This window comes from Bos indicus, chromosome 19, assembly GCF_029378745.1.
Source record: "Bos indicus isolate NIAB-ARS_2022 breed Sahiwal x Tharparkar chromosome 19, NIAB-ARS_B.indTharparkar_mat_pri_1.0, whole genome shotgun sequence".
Taxonomy (NCBI): Eukaryota; Metazoa; Chordata; class Mammalia; order Artiodactyla; family Bovidae; genus Bos; species Bos indicus.
The window spans coordinates 51,066,308-51,090,304 of NC_091778.1; the positions used below are offsets into that span (position 1 = coordinate 51,066,308).

A 23,997-nucleotide genomic window follows, 5' to 3' on the forward strand; every position below is an offset into this window, starting at 1 on the left:
AACAGGCGAGTCCTCAGGGAGGAGTCAGCAACCAGCACCCAACAGGCGAGTCCTCAGGGAGGAGTCAGCAGAGCAGGAGAGCAGATGCAGGCCTCCCTCCGACAGCAGACACCAGCTCGTGAAACAGAGTGCGGGACAGTGGGCGATGATTATTAAAGAAAATGCAATCATGAGATGAATGTGCAAGGAAAAAGCACAAGAACGCTTCAGATCAAACCGAATGTTTGGTAATGAAATATACAATTTCTGAAACACCAAACATTCATGAGTTTGAGCAAGCTCCAGCAGACAGTGAAGGACAGGGGAGCCTGGCGTGCTGCAGTCCGTGGGGGTCACAAAGAGTCAGACACAAGTGAGGACTGAACAGCAATGACAAAATATTCAAGCGTGGGAGGGAACAGGCAGGCTACACAAAACTGCAGACACTGGAGTAACTTAACAGGAGCATGAAGGCGGAGAGGACGGACAGTAGGCAGGAATTAGGGGGCAGACACCTTTTCAGAAGTGATGAAACCCACAAACCCACTGAATCGGGGCCAAGGGAGGGATGAGAGGCGGGGGCAGAGTCACACAGGGGCGACAACAGAGTAGAACAGACAACGAACCACCAACAGAACACACAAGCAGTGGACAGGGACCTGGAGAGACCGGCTGGGGAAGCACGGGGCCCTCACTGTGCGGGGGCATGAATCCAGACCCGAACAAAAGCCAGGGAGCTGGCTGCTGAGCTTCTGCCTCATGTGCCGTCAGGTCAGGGGAACACCACCCGCCCACCCCCAGAGGGTCCCGAAGGAAGGAAGGAGGCAGCGCTCCCTCACAGGGACGCCCACCCAGGCGCCTGCTCACCGTGGACTCGGTCAGGCCACCCACGGACACGGCCAGCCCCAGCAGCACGTGGTAGCGGTAGGCAGGCAGCCCCAGGAGGCGGGCCATGCGCGGGAAGGCCTGGGAGGGCGCGCCCCAGTTCACGGAGGCCACGGCGGCCCTGCAAGACAGGAGCAAGAGCTGGAGGCGCTGGCCCATGGGGAGCAGGGCTGTCCCCCCGCCCTGGAGCAGGGCCCAGCACCTGGGGAAGAGCCTCTCCAGCTCCGGCCGGGCGGGCACGTGGGGGATGGCAGGGCTGTCGGCGTGCAGCAGCGCCAGGAACACGCGAGCTGCGTGTGCACGGAACCGGTCGATCTTCTCACTCGCCTGCTGGGCTAAGCAGCACATGAGCTGTTGGCAGCTGCAGACCAGAGTGCAGGGTTAGCGCGTCTGGAACCGGAGAGTGGGCACCTGGGCCAACCTGGCGGCGGGCGGGATGGGACCTGACGCCTCAGAAGCCCGCGCGGGAGGTCTGGAGTGGAAGCAGTGGGCCTGACATGACCATGGGCTCCAAGAAGGGGAAGAGATGGAGGAAGGGGCATCTGCAGCCAGAGGAACTGAGCTGGGGGCTGCTGGGGAAACCAGCCCGGGTCTCCTCAGGGGCCTGGACAAGAGCAATGGAGGGGGCATGGTGACCCCAAGCTGGCAAGGTGCCCAGAGGCAGCCCGGTGCCCAGGGCACCAACAGAGCACAGGATGGCCAGTCTCCAGCAGCAGCACGCTCGGGCACAGGGGCCCTGAGGTCAGGAGCTGGCTGTCCTCTAACAGGCCTGAACCCCAGGAGAGGCTGAGCCAGGGGCAGGGGCCCTGGTGTCAGGAGGGAGGGCCTGGGCTGCCCCTCTCCCCACACGGGGAGAACAGACTCACAGGGGGGCCTCGATCAGCTCTGGCTGGTTCCGACCCAGCAGGAGAGTCAGGTCCATCAGACTGGTCATGGCTGCCTCGCGGACCCTGCAGAGACACGGAGGGGCTGAGGAGCTGGCCTACTGCCCCAGGTGCTACGTGACCATCAGCCACTCGGCAGGGCCTGGCGCCCTCAACCCGGGACAAAAAACACGCAGGAGGCTCGACAAAGGCTGCTCGCAGCCCTTCTCTGAGGATGCTTCCCTCACATATTACCTCAGAAACACCTGACACCCAAAGACAAATGGCCAGGGCCCAGAAAACTCTCCAATAGTGCACAGAGAAATAGCGCTGGTTCCCCCTGAACCTTTAAGCACAGAACATACCCACTCTACAAAGTCGGTTTGTTTTTTCCTCCTGGCAAAAAAACTTTTAAAGGCTTTTTGAGGGATAAATGTATGTAGAACAGCTCCTGTTTGCTGGGCTAACTCCAGAGTAAGAGCACCATTTCAAACTTGGGACAAAGAACACTCAGTCCAGCTGGGCAATGGGGACCACAAACAGCCCCACATTACCAGGGTCAGCAGGGACTACACACCCGGGGCATCCACCCTCCCGCCAAGGAGAGAGCACCACCCAGGAGGTAGCATGCACCATCACGCGGTCAGAAGACCAGACCCTGAGCAGCCGCCTACACCAGGCGAGATGGAGACCATGGCTCTGCATTCGAGGCAGACCCGCTGCCTGCTGCAGAGCCGTCAGCGCCCTCTGGAAGGACGAAGCAGAACCAGAGCGTCCTCAGTGTCCAGGATCCGCTCGAGAGCCACACGGCACAAAAAGAACCAGGAAGACGGGCCCCATGTCCCGGGCAGACGTGAGCCCCGGCTACAGGCAGAGCACCATCGCCCACACTGCCCTGGGGATCAAGAGCCCAGCCAGGGTCAGAGCAGCGACATGGACCACCTCTGGCCTTGGTGGGACACTCATGAGAAGAGCAGGGGACGAGGACAGCACGAGCGCCTCACCAGGCGCCCACGTCCCCGCGGCTGTCGGTGGTGTAATCCTTCAGACAGTCCAGCAGCGTGCAGTAAATCTGGGAGACGTTCTCTCTGCACACAGCTTCGTCCGGAGGCCCTTCTGCCCGCACACCGACAGTCTGGCAAATCCTAAAATTAAAAACGTGTGAAACCCAGCTAACGTCTGAGAATCCCATGCAAGCTCTCCTGCCGTTCTTGTCGTTTTGGCTGGATGTGTCTTTCCTGCCAGGATGCCCTCAGAACAGACCCATAACCTCAGAAGCAGACTCGTAATGCTCCTGCACTAATGCAATGCTGAATGACACGTCGCCAAGCCACATTTCTAGCGTCTACAGTTTCAGGGTGCACTGGGGGCTGGCTGTGGCTGGCCCCTCCTACCCCGCCATCCTACAGAACGCACTCCACAGGGCTTGTCAGAGAAAGGGCAACCCCTCCCGACGTGCATGTGTGTGACTAACGTCAGCATTCCCTCCACACAGGCAACCGGGGGGCCACGGTCACGAGCAGATAACTCAGCCCCAGTTCCTGAGCAGGCCCACTGTCCCCAAAACACAGAGGTAAGTGCACTATGGGTTTCATTATTCATTATGACAAAACCGTAATGATCCTCTATGAGTTGGCATGTCTCAGACAGTCCTCTGTAAAGAGAAGAAACTAGAAAATAAAAATGTTTGCCTCAAAGTAGATTCAGCCCCTGACCCACGGGTATTCTCACACAAACTGCTGTGAACATCCCTTCATGCTCGGTCGCTGGCTTTTGAGAGGACAGTGACTTTGGAGAGAAAAACCAGCAGGGCTCACCTAGAGATGGCCTTCAAGGCATCCCGCCTGGCCTCAGCAAAGCTCACGTCCTTGGGAGAAATGTGGGTAACGGCCCTCAGGCCTGCTAGAACCTGAAAAGCAAAGGCAGAACTGCGGGCCTGAAGACGCACGTACGTGCATGCAGGTGGAGGCCTGGCCTGGCACCCTGTGCCCGGAACACAGCACAGCATGGCTGGCGGCCTGTCCGGGTAGACCACATGCTCTGGAGCACACACAGAGCCCGAGTGGGGCAGAGGCGCCTCCAGCACTTCCCACGGCTGGCTCCTAACGACCCTCCTACCCACGCCCCCATCACTGGCACTCAGGCCATCTCTGCCAGTCTGCCTCCTCCCTCCAGGACAAGACCCTGCACCCAAGGCCAGCCATTCCCTCCCGCTCCCTGCTTGGAGGGGAGCCCTCGGCACATGAAAGTGCCCAGCTGCTCACATCTTCACCAGTTACTCTGGAAGTGACAGTTCCGTTCTAAACGCCAGGTGCTTCAAATAGAAAAGCCCCCGGGCAGGGTTTGGATGGTCTGCTCCCCATCTTGATACCTAAGTTGGTCTGGTGCCTTGGATCCCAAGCTGTCAGGGGCAGGGGAAGGCGACACAGGTGAGGGGCACACGTGTGCCAGGCACCTGGCCACAGTGACACCTGGGAGGTGGGCCGCCAGGACCATGACTGACGTTTGAGTCGAGGGAAAGGGGAGCACAAAGGGAAGAGCTGGGTGGGCTGAGGCCGGCAGGGTCTCCTAGGTCTGACTCTGGCACCCACTCTCCCAGGGAGCTCAGGAGCCGAGTCAGGGTATGAGGGGAGCTGATGGATCACCCTGAAAGGAGACAGGCCGAGGATCATGGAACTCAAGGGCAAGCAGAACCCTGCCCCCCGGCCATGCCAGAGCATAGGACCCCGTGTTGGGGAGAAAAGGCCCCTCCCCAGGAGGAGTTCTGGGGTGGGAGGCCTGGGACCCTTCACGTGGCCACGGGGGCAGCCTTCCCAGATGAGGCCGGAGACATTTGCTCCTAATGCAGAAAAGGCTGGATGGCACACCACAGGCAAGGAAAGGCCGGGGGTGTTTCCACGGAGGCCAAGGCTCCCTCCTCAGCCAAGGAGTCAGCTCCCCCAAGCCTCCTCAGCTAGACTGCTCACCAGGCTCTCACAGACCACTCACTGCCCTGGGTGTTCCCCTCCCCTTCCTTACGGATGCACACGCTGGCCTGCAGGAACCCCTTCGGCCTACATACCCCGCTCGTGGGTCCGGTCCCACATGGCCCCCGCCATGCTAGGCCAGCCTCACCTGCCGGAGCCGGCCCTTCAGGAAGAAGGCCGGCAGGGCGCCCAAGGCCAGGGCACAGCCACAGCGAGTCATTTCCTCGGGGCTCTGGAGTTCAGCGAGATACAGCTTCACCAGCTCCTCTGAAAAGAAAGGACCAGAGCGTGACCACTGTTGTCCATTATCCACAAGACACACTCCCCAGGTACAGTCCAGAAGATAAGCAAACAGTGGCTGAAGGAAGGAGGGGCGACTTAGACGCCTAGAGCAGACGTGTTTTCAAAGCAGCGTAAATCAGCCAGATTGAAGAAAAGAGGTTTTCAGTAGGTGGTTTTAAGATTTTCATAAGCAATTTTAATACACAATTTCACTCTTGAGAAAATAAAGCCAACAGTTTTACCGGTAGTCAACACGGTCAAACTTCTGTTTTTTATTCACTAAGAACACAAATGCTTTCCTCAGATGATGAGGATACTTCCTCAAAGACCGAGAGCGAATGTGGTCCCAAGTGGGACCCCCAGGGCTAGGTGCTCAGGCGCAGCAGGGGTGCAGGGGCCACTCCGCACGAGACACCCACGGCCGGTCGGGCAGAAACGGGCAGTGCAGTCAGTCAGACTGAGAGAGCACAGGGCTGGGAAAGCAGACCTTCCCACACAGGAGAGGCCAGTCATGGGAACTGGAGAGCAACCGAAACAGAGGTTTGACAGGGAGACACAGGACAGGCTGGTAAAGAATCCGCCTACAATGTGGGGACCTGGGTTCAACCCCCGGGCTGGGAAGGCCTCCTGGAGAAGGGAAAGGCTACCTACCCACTCCAGTGTTCTGGCCTGGAGAATTCCATAGATTATACAGTCCACGGGGTTGCAAAGAGTCGGACACGGACTGAATGACTTTCACTTTCACAGGAAAAGGGGCCCTGAAGCTATTCAAGAATTCAAGGAGGTCAAGTGGAAAACAGCTCTGTTCTCTGGAAAGGCAGCTCCGAAGTCGAGGAAGGCCGGACGCCCTTGCTCTGCACCCACCACAACCGAAGAGGCGGTGCCACCACCGCTTACACTTCAACACAGCAAGGCTTCTGTAACGTGTGTGTGAAAGCCTCCGTCCTCATACATTGGGGGGGGGAAACGAATTCCACTTTCACGGACACCTTTGGCGGAACTTACGATAACACACTTCAGCTGAAAGTCCTCTTTCTAGACGTGGAGTCTGCGGACACAGAGGGCCAACTGTGCTGGCTCTTTAGGTAGAACTGCGTGTGGTACGAGGACACAGTATAACGTCACTAACTCAGAAAGTCTATCAGGATCAGATGACAAAGTATTTTCTAACTTTTGGAAAAATTCCCAAAAAGTAGATTTAGACTACTGCATCCATGATTCCAGATGTACAAGCTGGATTTTAAAAAGGCAGCGGATCAGATCAGATCAGTCGCTCAGTCGTGTCCGACTCTCTGCGACCCCATGAATCGCAGCACGCCAGGCCTCCCTGTCCGTCACCAGCTCCCGGAGTTCACTCAGACTCACGTCCATCGAGTCAGTGATGCCATCCAGCCATCTCATCCTCTGTCGTCCCCTTCTCCTCCTGCCCCCAATCCCTCCCAGCATCAGAGTCTTTTCCAATGAGTCAACTCTTTGCATGAGGTGGCCAAAGTACTGGAGTTTCAGCTTCAGCATCATTCCTTCCAAAGAAATCCCAGGGCTGATCTCCTTCAGAATGGACTGGTTGGATCGCCTTGCAGTCCAAGGGACTCTCAAGAGCCTTCTCCAACACCACAGTTCAAAAGCATCAATTCTTCGGCGCTCAGCCTTCTTCACAGTCCAACTCTCACATCCATACATGACCACTGGAAAAACCATAGCTTGACTAGACGAACCTTTATTGGCAAAGTAATGTTTCTGCTTTTGAATGTGCTATCTAGGTTGGTCATAACTTTCCTTCCAAGGAGTAAGCGTCTTTTAATTTCATGGTTGCAGTCACCATCTGCAGTGATTTTGGAGCCCAGAAAAATAAAGTCTGACACTGTTTCCACTGTTTCCCTATCTATTTCCCATGAAGTGATGGGACTGGATGCCATGATCTTCGTTTTCTGAATGTTGAGCTTTAAGCCAACTTTTTCACTCTCCTCTTTCACTTTCATCAAGAGGCTTTTTAGTTCCTCTTCACTTTCTGCCATAAGGGTGGTGTCATCTGCATATCTGAGGTTATTGATATTTCTCCCGGCAATCTTGATTCCAGCTTGTGTTTCTTGCAGTCCAGCGTTTCTCATGATGTACTTTGCATATAAGTTAAATAAACAGGGTGACAATATACAGCCGTGACGTACTCCTTTTCCTATTTGGAACCAGTCTGTTGTTCCATGTCCAATGCTAACTGTTGCTTCCTGACCTGCATACAGATTTCTCAAGAGGCAGATCAGGTGGCCTGGTATTCCCATCTCTTGAAGAATTTTCCACAGTTTATCATGATCCACACAGTCAAAGACTTTGGCATAGTCAATAAAGCAGAAATAGATGTTTTTCTGGAACTCTCTTGCTTTTTCTATGATCCAGCAGATGTTGGCAATTTGACCTCTGGTTCTTCTGCCTTTTCTAAAACCAGCTTGAACATCAGGAAGTTCATGGTTCACATATTGCTGAAGCCTGCCTTGGAGAATTTTGAGCATTACTTTACTAGCATGTGAGATGAGTGCAATTGTGCAGTAGTTTGAGCATTCTTCGGCATTGCCTTTCTTTGGGATTGGAATGAAAACTGACCTTTTCCAGTCCTGTGGCCACTGCTGAGTTCTCCAATTTGCTGGCATATTGAATGCAGCACTTTCACAGCCTCGTCTTTCAGGAACCAGAGATCAAATTGCCAACCTCCACTGGACCATAGAAAAAGCAAGGGAATTCCAGAAAAACATCTATATCTATTTCATTAACTTTGCTAAAGCCTTTTACTATGTGGATCACAACAAACTGCAGAAAATTCTTAAAGAGATGGGAAAACAAGATCACCTTACTTGCCTCCTGAGAAACCTGTTTACAGGTGAAGAAGCCACAGTTAGAACCGGACATGGAACAGACTGGTAGAAAGTTGGGAGAGGAGTATGTCAGGTTGTATACAGTTGCCCTGCTTATTTAATTTACATGCAGTGTATATCATGTGAAATGCTGTGCTGAATGAATTACAAGCTGGAATCAAGATAGCAGGGAGAAATATCAACAGCCTCAGATATGCAAAAAGCAGAAAGTGAAGAACTAAAGACCCTCTTGATGAAGGTGAAAGACGAGAGTGAAAAAACTGGCTTAAAACTCAACATTCAAAAAACTAAGATCATGGCATCTGGGTCCAACAGTTCAGTTCAGTTCAGTCGCTCAGTCATGTCCGACTCTTCGCGACCCCATGAATCACAGCACGCCAGGCCTCCCTGTCCATCACCAACTCCCGGAGTTCACCCAAACTCATGTCCATCGAGTCGGTGATGCCATCCAGCCATCTCATCCTCTGTCGTTCCCTTCTCCTCCTGCCTCCAATCCCTCCCAGCATCAGGGTCTTTCCCAATGAGTCAACTCTTTGCATCAGGTGGCCAAAGTATTGGAGTTTCAGCCTCAGCATCAGTCCTTCCAATGAACACCCAGGACTTGTCTCCTTTAGAATGGACTGGTTGGATCTCCTTGCAGTCCAAGGGACTCTCAAGAGTCTTCTCCAACACCACAGTTCAAAAGCATCAATTCTTTGGCTCTCAGCTTTCTTCACAGTCCAACTCTCACATCCGTACATGACCACTGGAAAAACCACAGCCTTGACTAGATGGAATTTTGTTGGCAAAGTAATATCTCTGCTTTTTAATATGCTATCCAGGTCAGTCATAACTTTCCTTCCAAGGAGTAAGCGTCTTTTAATTTCATGGCTGCAATCACCATCTGCAGTGATTTTGGAGCCCCCAAAAATAAAGTCTGACACTGTTTCCACTGTTTCCCCATCACTTCATGGCAAATAGATGGGGAAAAAATGGAAACAGGGACAGACTTCATTTTCTTGGACTCCAAAAATGACTTCAGACAGTGACTACAGCCATGAAATTAAAAGATACTTGCTCCTTGGAAGAAAAGCTATGATAAACCTAGACGGTATATTTAAAAACAGAAACATCACTTTGCTGACAAAGGGATGTAGTGTCAAAGCTATGGTTTTTCCAGTAGTCATCTATGGATGTGAGAGTTGGACCATAAAGAAAGCTGAGCACCGAAGAACTGGTGCTTTTGAACTGTGGTGCTGGAGAAGACTCGAGAGTCCCTTGGACAGCAAGGAAATCAAATCAGCCGATCCTAAAGGCAATCAACCCCAAATATTCGTTGGAAGAATGGATGCTAAAGCTGAAGTTCCAATACTCTGGCCACCTGATGCAAAGAGTCAACTCATTGGAAAAGACTTTGATCCTGGGAAAGATTGAAGGCAGGAGAATAGGGTGACAGAAAATTAGAGGGTTGGATGGCATCACTAAATCAATGGACATGAGTTTGAATACACTCATGAGAGATAGTGAAGGACAGGGAAGCCTGGCATGCTGCAGTCTATGGGGCCGCAAAGAGTCAGACAAGACTTAGCAACTGAAAAATAACCCATGATTCTTCCATACTTAAAATAATTTTTGAAGTGTTCCATATATTTTTGAAGTAACTGTAATAAATATTCTGTATTATGATACAAGGGAAAGCTCCAGGCCACATAACGTGTAAATACAAAGCTTTTTAATATGAAACTCCCACTCCGGAACTAGACCCTACAAACAGGACCGTGTGACGTGTCAGATAAACTGCAGCTTAGAGGCTAGTTCCGGAAAACCCAACTGATGCAAAGACATGCAACAAGACAGCTACACCGACGCTGTTCATGGGAAGAGGAAAAGATAATAACACATGAAGGACACGTGCCAGAAAAGCATTGTGGGTCATACAAAAATTCTAAATGCACTTAACCATGAAATAGAAAAGTCAGTCAAGTAATCACCGAATGAACAGACTCCAAGGAAAAAGCATGAAAGCAGGAGGACATGGGAAGGCAGCAGAAGCGGACAATTCTGAGCTGACAGAGCCTGGGGAACGAGTGCGAATGACAGTCCCCTGATAATGAGGGCTGGGCCCCGAGGAAGACCAGGGACAGGACAGAAGAGAGGTCCTCCCAGAGACAAAGCTCCACCACAGCACTGGGAGCCTCCAAAGTCCAAAACAGGGCACAGTGGACTTAAAAACATAACAACAAAACACCGCTGAAGTAAGAGTTGATTCTACAGTAAAGTGGTAACATCCAGGAAGTGGAGCCCACGTGGCCTCAGAGAAGTCTGGCTCCAGGTGAGGACGGGATGGGCTGAGGAGGGGCGGCATCACCACAGCCTGCCGCCCACTCTCTCTACCCCCCAGGCCCGTCCACACCACAGCAGGAGAGGCAGGCACCCCACAGCCACCCACCCCCAGCCCCACTGGGTGCAGGGCTGAGTGCAGACACCCACTCACCCTGTGCGGCAGCCTCTGCCTCCCCAGGCTCCCGGGCGTGGTACTCGCTGCAGAGGGCGGCCAGGGCCGACACAGCCGCCTCCTGAAACAGAGGAGACGTGAGTGAGCTGCAGGCTCCTGGTCAAGGAGCAGCCAGGTGGCCCTGCGGTCAGGCCAGTGACTTGGTTTGAAAGACCCAGAGGCTGATGACATCATTCTTTCTGGTATGTCTGCTAGACATTGTCATCATCGTCAGTCAGATGTGGTCATAAGTTTACTATTCTCTGCAACTAATACACTGGATATAAAAGTTATTTTCTCCATACAGTGCAAATTTCACGTCTCTCCATGTGAAAGGCAATAATGAAATGTGGTGTTTTCTTCTTTCCCAGCTGAAATAATGATGGAAAAGTGTGTTAAACACCAGAAGCTGCATGGCAAGGCCCCTCAGGTGAGCCACAGAGAGGCCTAGTATGCAGTGGAGCTGGGGGCCCAGGACTGCTGGGAACAGGGCTGGCTGGACAAGGAGGAGGGCTGACCCAAGGCTGGGGCACCTCAGGGGACAAAGCGCAGGAATGGGGTTCACACCACAGAGGCCCTTGGCCCTCCTGTCGCCTCCACAGTGGCTCACCTCAGCCTTTCTCCGTGGTGAAGACCACACGGGGCAAATGCTGGGTTCCTGTGTTCTTCCCAAGTGAAGGTCGCTTGGTCGTGTCTGACTCTGTGGCCCGATGGACTATTCAGTCCATGGAATTCTCCGGGCCAGCATACTGGAGTGGGTAGTTCCCTTCTCCAGGGGATCTTCCCAACCCAGGGATCGAACCAGGGTCTCCTGCACTACAGGTGGCTTCTCCACCAACTGAGCTACCAGGGAAGCCTGGGTCTTCCCAGGGCTCCTTCAGATCAGGGAGCACCAACGGAGGTGCCGGGGGAGGGGTGTCCTCGCACAAATCAGAGCAGGTTCACACACGATCACGACTGGTGTGAATGAACTATGGATTGTTTTTAAAAGGAATTCTGACACCGATCATGAAGAACTCAAATTCAACTAGTAAAACTGTACCTGGATCCTACAGAACGATAAAGTTACTTATAGAAAAAGGGATGAAGACTGAAGATATGTTCTATTCACCCAACAGAAAAACTGAGACACAGGAGGCTGGAGAGCTACAAGAAAGACCAATATCTACTTCCAGTCCTTCATCCTCCACATCAAAGCCTAGTCATTATCAATACCAAGGCTATTATCTCTGCACGGGGGTAGAGGTTGCAACTCTGTTAGTCCAAAGTTCACCTGTCCTGAGGCAGGACAGCAGTGGCCACGGGGCGTGACTGACACTGACATGCTGTCACGATTCTAGCAGTTTGCTCGTCCGCACGTGAGCATCACAACAGGAGCCTCCAGCCCTAAATTATACAGCTCAATAGGGAACACGTTTAGAAGGCAAATTAATTAATAAAACTAGAAACAATAATAAAAAATTTAAATATTCTGGTCAATGATGGCTGCATTAGTTGTCCCGATCATAAATTACATAAACAATATCATTCAGAATTCCAAATATAATTATTGGCATTTATCAATCATGTTGGTCTACAAAAGGGACTCAAAATGCACAAAGACCTTTGAAACACTCAAATATTTATACACAGTGCAAAAGCCAGAGAGCCTTTGCTCCCCACACCTTTATATGTTGTCGAGAGTGACTTGAAATGAGGTGGAGGTTTTTCAAGGTGTCGTTTATCAGCCACTGCCAACCATCTGTCAAAGAAACAAATTCATTCAGCTGGTAAAGAACATTTGCATCAAATTAAAAACAACACCACACAGATCTTCTACCTCTCAAGTCAAAGTAGACAGTGACCTTTGAGAGGAACCTGCAGGAAATCTGAGGTACATGCTCTCCAGGTCGAATGAAATTCTAAAGGCCTTTGCCCTCTCCACCTATAGGGGTAAACTCTTCTTTCTGCTGTTGAAATGTGAAAACTGTCACGATGGGCAAGTTTTTGTTCTCCTTTTACCCCTGCAAGCTTCAAGTGGTCTTTGCCTGTACTTCTTCCCTGAACAATCCCCCCACCAATAAAAATGAAACACAAAATTCAACTAGATCTAATACTTGGAAACAAACACTAACTCATTTTTTGCTTCTTCCTCAAGTTTCAGAACTTCTGAGGCTGTAAAGCAAAGAGCCAGCACAGCCAGCAGGGGCGGTGACCCCAAGGCTTTTCTTACTACCTCTCTGTGACCAGCGGCCACAACGTCAGAGCCTGGAGACGCTCCAGACCAGCACCGGGGCCTGACTGCCACCCCTGGAAGAGCCGAGGCAGCTGCTGGGCCTCCGCTCTCGCCCCTCAGGCTGGCACTGTCCAAATGGGAGAGGAACGGCTGAGAATGCCTGGTGCTGGGCACAGCCGTGACAGGCAGAGCTCCAGTCGGGAGCCCTGAGGAAGGAGCTTGAGCCCTTGGAAGAGAAGGAAGAATCTCTGCTTCTGTGGGGAGAGTGTGGGGGATGCTCCCTGTTTACAGTGGGTTCTTAACAGCAACTTAAAACAGATACTAACAAGATGGAATTTACCATCCACCCTAACAGGTTGGTCTTCACTTTTCAAGCTGAATTAGTTCTGGAAAAAAATGCCACAATGTGAGTCGCTGGAGAGGTGCACTTACCGATCACGGCGTCACCTCTGAAGGGCATTTTGGAAAGGGCCATGTTTTCTATTAAAATGCACACTAGGAAGAAAAAGGATGAACGCAATGTCATTTCCCCAAAAGTGCCCATCCCAGCACCCACCCTGCCGCACCGGAGCCCGGCGCGGCCAGCACCGCCTTCCCGCCCCTGCCCCTCAGCGTGGGCGTCGGGGGCGAGCCCCCAGCATGTCCTCAGCACCAGACCTGGCCCAGGCTCGGGGGCAGTGCCAGGAGCCACGAGCAGCAGCATCACGCTGGTGCCCTCGGGGAACCCTGCCCAGACAAGGGAGCAACACGTGGAGGCCGCAGGTCTGACCCCATACGAACCCCCAGGGACAGACAACTCAGCTCTCAAACCACGGACACCCACAAGTGACCAGGCGCTGTGGCTGAGCAGCAGGCACCTGCCCGATGAGGACCACGGAGAAGCAAGTTCCCCTGGAGGGGGGCTCCCCCACCTCAGGTCAGCACCAGGGTCCGGACAGGGTCAGAGGAGGTAACACGTATCACCCCGACGGGACAGTCCCCAGATGAGCCACAGTGCGCAAAGCTCTGGTAAATTCCTGACCTCTGTAAATAATGCAGTGTCCGTTTTAATAAACTACCACTTCTGCGCGTGGAAACATAGACCAGTAGAGCTGCTCAGCGGCCACCACCACAAGGACACCTGAGCCTCTGTGTGGTGGCCTCACATGGCTGTCCTGGCACCAAGGAGGCTCTGACCTGCCCGGCGCCTGCCCACAGGCCACGTGGCTCTGCCCATCCCACATGGCTCCTCACGCTGCCCATTCACACAGCAAACGCACCCCTACCTCGGTCCCTACAATAGAACAGCCTAATGGTTTTCTCCTACTGAATGAGTAGTTTGCATTTGCTGGAAAAAATCTAACACTACAGAAAAATGAGATAGAAAACCACCACTGACATTTTGGTGGCCATGTAATTTGGGGGTCCCATCACGGACCTTCACAGGCTGAGAGAGCACAGGCGCTCCTCCCGTCAGCTCGGTGCCCTGACCCCGTCTTCACCACCTTGCTCCCACCTTGACCCCGAAACTAAGCTGAGCTGGAGCATGGCTCCCATACCTCCTCCCACGCTCAGAGGGTCACAGACCATAGGCGCCCCCCGCCATGGCCAGGCTAGGCTGGGCTGGCAGCAACAAATCCCAACCTCAGCGCCCACAGCAACAGAGGCTCCCTGTGCCCACTGCACAGCCGCCATGCCTCAGCAGGGGTGCCCGTCACTGCCCCCCAGGGACCAGTGACTGGCGGCAGCTGTCCTCTGAAATGCTGCCAGGCCAGCGAGGAAGCCAGCTCTGCAGTCTCTGCGAGCATGGACTCCACCCCACCTCCTCACACTCCCGACTCCCACCGTCCTGAGCACAGATGTGACCTGCCAGCACGAGGGGGCCTGGGGGCCGGAGGAGGGGTGTCCCAGCAGAGCCAGGATGCGCACAGGCCCCTCCCCGGCTCCAGCCACCGAACTGCTTTTCTTCTCAAACAACGTAACTGACCACGGGAGACCCCATGCTCTTTAGAAGACGGGCAACATCCCACACTATGGTTATGAAACTGTTAATCCAATATTTCCTGTTGGGCTCAGCTCTCCTTCCAGTTTCTGTCATGTCAAACAAGATGGCCACACACATCCCATCAGCACACAGACTGCCTGTCTGTCCAGCAGGATGCCTGTCACCCCTACATGTTTTGGGGGTGCAGAGTCCTAGGAGTGGCCATGCAGGGCAGAAGACTGCACGTTTTTAATCCTAAGAGACAATGCCCTTCGCAACCGGAAAATGCTGTAACAACATATACTCCAGAGCAGGCGTTCCATCGGCAGAGGATCACCCAGCTCTGACGTAGCCAATATGATCGAGAAGACGCGTCCTCCTCGTGGAGCTAACCAGCATCTCCCCAGCAACCAGGTGAGGCTGAAAACTTCCTGGGTAGGAAGTTTTTTAGGGACCAATGTGATCACTTAATTTCTCCTAAAATTTCCTTCAAGTTTTAAAAAATGTACCTCCTACACTTAAGTTTAATCAGGAATTAATCAGTAAAATGTCCGTTAATTAGAGATTTAGCTTTGTGTATGTGTGCAGAGGGGACACAGTTTTGGTTCCTTCCACGTGGTTCCTTGGGACATCATCAACCACTCTATCAACTGCCCTCTTCAGCCAGGTTGGAAACACGTACCTTCTTTGTCACACGTGAAATCCCATGTACGTTTGAAACTTCTGATTCTCCCTTCTGTTTTATCAATCTATCATACTGAAGAGGGAAAGAGGGCAACATTCGCATTCCTAACTGTATCACCCCTTCATGGGACACTTACTCTACTCATTCATCCCACCCCAGCGGCTGCCAGCCCCATAGCTACTAAAATGTATCTGGACCCACAGAAGCTGAAAATTAAGAGCCTGGGGTGCACACACACAGGAGAAGCAGCGGGCTGAGCAGGCAGCCCTGGAGTTAGGATGTGCAGGCCAGGTGCACCGCCACGGTAACTCTGACCAGAAAATGGCCCGGCCACTGGTCCCTGCAAAGGAGCCCATCAGGGAACTTTACAAGATGGAAAACAAGTAAATAAATACCCTTGGGACTTTTGTCTTCCTTCAGTGGTGGGAAGAAAGGACCTTGCCCCACAACCTGCAGCCTCTGTTGCTCAGACCTACCTGCTTGTCTCATGAGCTCTCCTCCCAGACCCCTGAAAATTAATGAAAACAAAGTTAAAACTCTTGTTATACAAAACGTAAATATTTTCACCGAGTAACAGATGTAACTTCAGGCTCCAAAAAATATTAAGACGACATTAAAGAGCTGCATTTGTTGTTGGCCACGTGAACTACTTTTTATGAAAAGAAATGAAAATATGTGCTGTGACCGCTTATGAGATGATTTTCAGTTTTCACTGGAGACTCTAATCCCTGGTATGAATTATATCACAGAATCACATGTAACAAACTCCAAACACTGTTCAACTCTTATTTTGTAAAAACTACAGGAACTTAAGGCACCAGGAAGATATCATCACCCAGCAGGATCGGGGAGAGGGGTATTTTGTAAAAACTACAGGAACTTAAGGCACCAGGAAGATATCATCACCCAGCAGGATCGGGGAGAGGGGCTGCCCGCCTGGACCCCCGACTGACGTGGGACGCTGACGATGGGGAACTGGTGGACATGAGTTCAAGAAACACTCCGGGAGAAGGCAGGAAAGCTATGGCTTCCGGCCGAGGCAGAGGAACAGGATTCGAGTTCGCCCTCCTGCCTCAAACAAGTGGAAAACTGGACAAACATTCAGAGGCTTGCAGACAGAGGTGTGGGAGGAGGAAGGAGCAGCCAGGGCCCAGCAGCGAGGCCCCCGCAGATGGAAGGTGGGGAGGCCAAGGCGGCCGGAATCTGAGGGGCTGCGGAGCAGCACCCCAGCACTGACCCTGAGTCTGAAAGAAGAAAAACACTCCTAAGGAGAAGGCGGGGCACGCATAGGAACCCATACAGGCGGGGAGGAGCCCCCTCAGGCAGAGCACGGGCCTCCTCAGGCACGAGGCACCAGGAGACCCCCGCAAGGACCACCTCAGCGGCCGGCCCACTTGTTTTGGCCCTGCCAGGCCTCCAGAGCTGGCTGTGAAGGGGTCCAACTGAGCCCACCAGGCGAGCAGAGCCCGACAGCAGCAGGCGGCGCCCAGCGACAGAAACACCACAGAGCCCAGCGCCCCGCTGAGGATCAGAACACCCCTCACGACTCCAAGAAAACAACCCGCACAGACCCAGCAGCTCCCCAAGAGGAGGGGATACACACACAGGGTTGTCAGAACAGCTCTCAGCTCATGCACATGTCCCAGGAGGGGAGGAGACGGACTGAGTCACAGCAAGACACAAACAGGACCTCAAGAAATAAAAACACAGACCTGAAAAGAAAAGCTGCACTGAACGCAATCAACGATGATGGGGACAGAAACCAAAGCAATAAAGACGAAGAGGTTAAAGAGACCCAGCTCAAAGATAAGCGAATCACGTAAAAACGACAGAGTCCGTTTAAATAGCCTCGGTGGACCAAGTACAGGGCGGTTTAAGTCACAGAAGGAATAACAAGGACATTACTAAAGTACAGCATGGTGTTGGCGGGGGTGGGGGGGCGTGCACGAGTCTATAGTGATACATCAGACAGGCAGACAGCAGGGTGGGAGTGGGGAGGGACGCTGCTCTCTGCAGACAAGTCTCAGAAAATGCACATGGAAAGAATGAGGGAATCAGCCAGGCACCCCCTGGCAGACCACAGGGTGATGGCTGACTCAGGCAAGGCCGGCGCTGGAAACCAGGATCCACGAGTCTTGAAACCACCGTCAGGCCAGTTGCTAGCTGCAAGGGGGTGCATGCCTCTCACCGGCACGTCTGACCTTCTGGAGGTCGTCCCTAAACCCAGGGGTCAAGTCAGCGTCTCCACCAGGGGGCAAACACACCGACATCACAGGCAACACAAGGGTCCGCAGGGCCGCGCCGGCCACGCCACGGGCGAGCCAGAGCCGGCCGCACCGGCCACGCCATGGGTGAGCCAGAGCCGTCATGCAGGGAGCACCCCAGCAAACCCGGCATGTGCGACGGCACACAGCACACCTGGCCTGAAAAGAGGCTGTGTCGTGCAAAGCAAAAAGGGGGCTAACTGAGTAACACCAAACACAGCACAAAAACTTGAGTAGGTCCTAGCTCAAGGGGGAAAGAAGGCTACGGAGAGCATTTGAAGACAAGCTGAAGGAACCTCCGCTTACAGGTCACGGAGGTCACATGGAACCTCCTGGGTGCAGTGCAGACGCTGGTCGTATGTGGTCACACAGGAGAAAGTCCCTGCTCTTCCCTGATCCTTTCTCAAGTTTTAAAGAGGAAGTAACAGGCCCAGAACTTACTAAAGAAAACAAACAACACACGTATACAGAAAGAAAGAAAGCAAACGGTCAAGATGTTATGAATGACTGACTGAGGTGAGGAAGGGTGAACAGGCATTCCCTGCGTGATTCTTTTAATTTTACTTAGACCCCAAACTCAAGATAAAACGTTCGGGGTTAGGGAAAATCAGTCCTTGCTACGTCCTCCCCCAGGAAGATTTCTGAGCACAGTCCACCCAAGAGAACGCAGTTCCCAGAGTCGCTCACATCTCTGAGAAAGCAAGGGGGCCCCAAAGAGACCGGGGGAACCCAGCACCCCTGAGGCCACAAGGCCGTGGCTCCCAGGACATCAGGCGGCCTCCCAAGGGCCAACTGCTTCACTCACAGAGGAGCAGGAGCACACCCCCCAGGGGACCAGAAGACAGAGCAGGTGCAAACCCCACATGCAACTCACATTTCCCTCCAAGATCAAGATCCAGCTCCCTCGACCACATTACCTGCCGTTTCCATTTCCCCACAGTTCACATTTCTTTAAGACTTTCTGTCCTGCAAAGGATGGCCTGTCACCACTCCTGCAGGAGGGCCTGACGCTGCCAGACACATAGGGACTGGGCCGTGGCCACCACAAGCAACGAGGCCCCCACGCACTCAAGTGTCAGAGGAAATTCAGCGAGGGCTCCCCAGAGAGCTCCAGGCCCGCTGACGAAGTGCCTGCCAGGTTTCAGAGCTTGGGTGTTCCCAGTCAGGAGCACCACGCAGCCTGGCCAGGAGTTCTCACCCTCCTGCCCCTCCTCAACAGGGATTCTCCTTCCAACCTGCCGGACACAGCGAGTGCTCAGAGCTCCCACTGCACACGGCGGTCCTCCCAGCACAAGCCCCCCACAGCCAGCCAGCACTGACCACCCCTGGTGTCACGGGGCTGCCCTGTCAGTCTGTCAGAACCTGTGAGATGCTCCAGCCCTGTGTTCTTTGCCAATGTAAGAGGGATCTTCAGGTCACGTGGGACCCAAGGTTCTAGCACCAGACTGACCTAAGGGGTCCCTTCCAGGAGAGAGGATTTACTTCCATAGGCGAGGCTGCTTCCTGGAGGTGAGGGCCAAGAAGGAAGGGTCCGGAGCTTTGTCCCTTCCAGCTCCAAGGAGGTCCCAGCTATGGAGGTCTGAGCCCGAGAGGGCTCTGCCAGGCAGGATCCTCCATTTACTTGGGCCGGGAGCCCTGTGGGAGGTCAACACTGGTAGTGCCATCTGTGGTGGGCCCTCACATCACAGAGAATCAGCTCAACCCAATGGAAACCCTGGATGCCAAGGCTGGGGGGGTGGTCTCCCTGGGTGGCAAAAGCTGTGTGTCACAAGTAGCCATTAGGAGGATTTGGTTTGACTCCACGGGGACAGGACCCAGCCAGGAAGCTGTGCCTCATCTGCCAGGGACTCTGTCCTCTGGGCCTTTTATGTTGCTGATTTGAATGAACACTTTTGCAGCAATAAGCCACAGTCACAGCATCAAGAGCTCAGTTGGTAAAGAATCCGCCTGTAATGCAGGAGACCTGGGTTCAATTCCTGGGTTGGGAAGATCCCCTGGAGAAGGGAAAGGCTACCCACTCCAGTATTCTGGCTGGAGAATTTCATGGACTGTATTGTTCATGGAGTCGCAAAGAGTCAGACATGACTGAGTGACTTTCACTTTCATTTTTTTCCACAGCACCAAAGGCTATGCTGAGTGCCGAGTCCTTCTGCCAGCCCAGTCCCTGATCCTGGGAGTGGTCTCGGGGACCCCCAAATTCACAATCAGAAAACAGTCGAAGGAAATAGTGGGGCTAAGCTGGATCTCACAGGTCAGGACTGGACACTCGGATTCAGGCCCCTGCAGTCTGGTTCTGTGGGGCACGTGCCCTCCCTTCTGTGGTCTGTGTGGGAGTCATACCTGGGGAACAAACACTGCTGAGGCGCCAGGCCCGTCCCACCCAGAGCCCTTGTTACACCAGACGCCACGCGCATCATCTCCCTACGCTGGCCTCAAGGAAGGGGCTTCTTTTCTATTACTTTTGAGATTTATCACTAGAAAAGAACATTTAAAGGCAATGAACAGATGTGCATTTGGAATTTGTAAAATGCTAACGATATCATCAGAAGCCTTCAGCTCCAAAAAAAGCCACACACGACAAAAGCACACTGGCCCTAGGGTGGCCAGGGGTTCACTCCTCAGTTCACCTGGCACGCAGCTCACTCCCTGCTCATCCATGGTTAGTCCAGCGGAGTTCAGGCCACTTCATCAGGAACAACTGAACACGTTTTCATGTATGAGAAAATGAGTCGTTCCTCTCTATTTAAAACAGATGAAAAGCAGGCAGGCAGCACTGGTGGAACAGCCAAGAGCGCCCACGGGAACTCCCTCCAGGCCTCCACCCAAGAAGCAGAAACCGGGAGGCAGAGCCACACCCACGGGTGCAGGTCCACACCAGGCCCCGCCCACCCAGCAGGAGACTCGCTCAGCAGAGTTATCACCTGCAGGATGCCTCTAAGGGAAGGACCATTAAACAGGAAACAGACACCACCAAAGAGCCCAGGAACCTCGTCCCGTCTCCACACTGACCACAGAGGGTCCTGACACAGGTATTCACCCAAGAAAAACAGAAACACACGTCCACACCAAGACTCATATGCCAATATGCACAGAAGTGAAGATGCCCATCACCTGGCAAGAAGGTACCAAGCACACAGGTCGCTGACCACCAACAGCTCTATGGGAGAACACACCGCTACACACCAACCACACGGTGAATCTCAGAAACAGCACTCTCGGTGAGAAAGACCAGACCCTAAGACTGCACAGTATAGTTCTATCCACGTGATAGTCAGAGGGCGGACCACAGCCACCAGGGCAGAGGGGACCTGCTGCAAAGGGCAGAAGGCAGATCCAGCCGGTGCCGCTGCTGCGGGTGGTCTGTCCACAGCCACAAGCCTGTCAGGCTCCACAGTCAAAGGCGGAAGCTTCTCGTCATGTTGTCTGTGAAGCTCAGAACCCAACCACGCCTTTCACGGCTCTTCACTCGCTCAAATACGACACACAGATGACTCAGCAAGGACCACTCAGGAGATGCCCGTGACTAGGGGCCCAATGTTTTCTTCACAAAACATAAAACTTTAGGTATGTAAATCTTACCTGTATAACTGACGATCGTAAAGCTAAAAATAAAGAATTGAAAATTAGTCATCTGAATTACTAGGATTTAAAAATATAACACAGCAGGTATATAACATCAACGAGCATCAGAAGGAGAACAGAGACAAGCACAGGCGGGCGTCTCGCAGGAGGGCTGACGGAGTGCACTCCACTCTCCAGGAGCACCTCGCTAAGAAGCCCCTCCCTCGCTAAGACCCTCCGGCACAACTGCGCTTGATCCCCAAGACAGCCCAGATTCCTCCCTCCCTGGCCTGGTAGGGAAACCGAGGGTCAGAGCAGGGAGGAAGAGGGTCACCAGCCAGTGACAGCAGGGAGATGCCTGGATACCGGACCTGCCCCCCAACAGCCCCTCAGGCAGAAAATTAAGCCTGCCAGCCCTTCTCCTGGCAAGGAACTCAGAGAAGCACCTCAGCATCCCACTAACTACCGTCCCTGCCCCCACTCACTGAAAGCTCATGCTGTGCCAAAAACTCCACCCAACTCTCCAGACACATTCTTCAGTTCTCACAGAAACTCAAGCAAGTAGGTTCCGCTATCATCCAGGCTCTACAAAAAAAAGAAGCCGAGGACGGGGTGGCCCCCACACTGAACCTTCTACAGCACCACTTGGTATCAGCCTGGCTCCACAGTGTCCAGGTAGCACCAGACTCCACTCTACAGTGAGAAATGAGGGCTTCTCTGGTGGTCCAGGGGTTAAGAGTCCGCCTTGCAATGCAAGGGACACGAGTTAAATCCCTGGTCGGGGAACATCACCCCTGCACCACAACTCCCGAGATAAGCTCTGGAGCCCGTGAGCCACAAATACTGGAGCCCAAGCGCCCTGGAGCCCACGCTCCAAACAAGAGAAGCCATCACCATGAGCAGCTCAAGCACTGCAACGGAGAGTAGCCCCTGCTTACCGGGATGAGAAAGCCCGCGTGCAGCAACAACGACCCACCACAGCCAAAAACATACACAGAAACACCCTTAAAGGTGAGAAACGCACCTCAACAGATGAAATGACTTTGCTAAAATGGAAATGAAAGCTAACAGCACCAACGGGATGAGGGGAGGATGTCAAAATGGTCAATTATCACATAAAAATCCTACAACAGAACTCAACCCAGAACAACAAATGGTAAAGCTTAACACTCAAGAGTGACTTTCATGCTATCCTATAACATTCAGACCCAGAGCTCGTACTTCACCAATTTTGAGTCACAAAAAGCCTTTGAGAATCTCAAAACCCAGAAAAACACACACACCTCCCCCCCAGAGAAGTGCATACATAAACCCTGGGTGTGACTGCAGACGGGGAGCTTCCCCCGTGGGGGTAAAGCTGGGGGCGCAGGGCCTTCTGTGAGCCACCACCCACCCACCATCCCGCGAGAATGCCCGGATCGAGCAGGGCGGCCAGGCAGTGCAGCAGGACCAGACGAGAGGCAGGCACTCTCTGCCAGGCCCAGCGGGGGACACTTGGCCACACAGGAGAGCCTGAGCTCACCCCCAGGGTTCGTGCCCAAAGCCCCAGGACCAACTCCAGGCTGTACTTGGAGCTGAGGAGCGGGAAGGGCGTGGGGGCAGGGAGGCCCCCAGGCACCAGGAGACCGAGGAGGGGGCGCCCCGGCGGCTCACACTGACCTGCTGGTGGATCTGCTTCAGGCCATGCATGGCCTTCTCGTCCAGGAAGTCCGAGACGGGCCTGCAGGAATTCAAACACGACATGTGAGGACCATGGTTTTGAGTCTGGGGCGGGGGGCTTGAAATTCCCAGGAGCCCTGGGGAGAGAAGTAGGGTCAACTCAGATCCGCCATCATCGTGCCCCCAGGGAACCACCTCGAGGGACAGGAATCGACTTTATATAACACAGTTTTCCTCAAGGTGGAGTTCAGGAGCCATGGCACAGACATCATAGTGTGTGGTGAGCTGTGTCTCTGAGGAAAAGTCAGTCAGAAAGTAAGAAGATGGAGCAGCTGCTTCACAAAACATTCTCGACGTTCAGACGTTCTCAGCCACCCCATACTGCGTCTGTTGTTATTTATACCAACTGCACCAACAGAAGAAGCTCCTGGTTCAAACTTTTATATCCTCTAGTATTTTACATTATTCAAAGTGACAAACGAACACAGAATACTGAATACACGGCTACTCCACACCAAGTCTGGAAAACGTGTCTTTGCTTTACAATTTGTTTAAATCTCGGAAAGAACGAGGTGACAAGAGAAGCCCAGTGAGGTGGGATCCCCTAGAGAGGACAGGGGACCGCTGACAGATGTTGTCAGGTGCAAATGAAGGGGCTCCTACCTGCCCTGCTGCGTGGCCAGCGTGTGCAGGCTGCGGGCGACCTCTGCGCAGGCGAGCACAGCCCCGTGCCGAGTGTGCAGGTCTGGACTCTGTGTCATCGACAGCAGACGCGGGAACACTGCCAGGACACAGCGGGAGAGGCACACGGGGTGACTGTCAGACGCGCGGGTTCAGGATCCAGGGGAGAATGCACCCGCTCAGTTCTGTCATTACCTCACAACCAGGGCGAAACTAAGGCCTCCGACACGCCGAACCCCATCAGCAGATGCATGAGCAGGGAGGACGAATGTGACTTAAGAGGACACTTGTCCCAAATAGCACACATCTCCGGGGCCCCAGACACAGGGTGGTGACTCAGGGTGAGGACAGACAGCAGGGAAGAAGGAAAACAGAGTGTTTTCCAGGTCCTTCCTATTGTTCAGGGACCCCCACGGCTGTGCTGGGGGGCAGCGAGGACAGAGGCTGGGCTGTAGAACCCTTCAGCCAACACATGTTGGCTCAGCCAGGAGTTCCCTCCTTGCTGCTCAGAGCAGAGAAAACCTCGGAGCCTGTGCTCTGGGGACAGAAAGCAGGACCAGAGTCCCTGCAGCCTGGCCGGGAGTACAGATGAGGAGTCACAACCAGGACAGAGGCTCTGTCCTTCCAGCCCCACCAGCCAGGGAAAGCATGGTCACA

At 53.4% G+C, this 23,997-nt stretch overlaps 2 protein-coding genes across 4 annotated transcripts in view; one reads left to right on the forward strand and one right to left on the reverse strand.

Annotated features, from left to right (window-relative positions):
• B3GNTL1 (UDP-GlcNAc:betaGal beta-1,3-N-acetylglucosaminyltransferase like 1) overlaps nt 1–11,979 on the forward strand; it is a 131,620-nt gene extending 119,641 nt beyond the window's left edge. The window contains exons 13-14 of one of the 2 annotated variants that reach the window (XR_011562120.1): nt 3,223–3,300; nt 5,723–11,979. The gene's annotated coding sequence lies outside the window, so the exon portion shown is untranslated. Of the gene's footprint in view, nt 1–3,222; nt 3,550–5,722 lie in introns of those variants that run through there. The other variant, XM_070773835.1, reaches the window with a different exon arrangement.
• The window catches only part of TBCD (tubulin folding cofactor D), a 148,543-nt gene that overhangs the window by 12,693 nt on the left and 111,853 nt on the right, over nt 1–23,997 (reverse strand). For both annotated transcript variants that reach the window (XM_070773833.1, XM_070773832.1), the window contains exons 20-32: nt 23,323–23,440; nt 22,660–22,720; nt 21,019–21,041; nt 15,652–15,683; nt 12,960–13,022; nt 11,977–12,053; nt 10,313–10,394; nt 4,842–4,960; nt 3,545–3,636; nt 2,732–2,872; nt 1,731–1,814; nt 1,067–1,225; nt 847–985 (exon numbers count right to left, since the gene is read on the reverse strand). In XM_070773833.1, the coding sequence (XP_070629934.1) occupies nt 847–985; nt 1,067–1,225; nt 1,731–1,814; nt 2,732–2,872; nt 3,545–3,636; nt 4,842–4,960; nt 10,313–10,394; nt 11,977–12,053; nt 12,960–13,022; nt 15,652–15,683; nt 21,019–21,041; nt 22,660–22,720; nt 23,323–23,440 (1,190 nt within the window). The remainder of the gene's footprint in view (nt 1–846; nt 986–1,066; nt 1,226–1,730; nt 1,815–2,731; nt 2,873–3,544; nt 3,637–4,841; nt 4,961–10,312; nt 10,395–11,976; nt 12,054–12,959; nt 13,023–15,651; nt 15,684–21,018; nt 21,042–22,659; nt 22,721–23,322; nt 23,441–23,997) is intronic.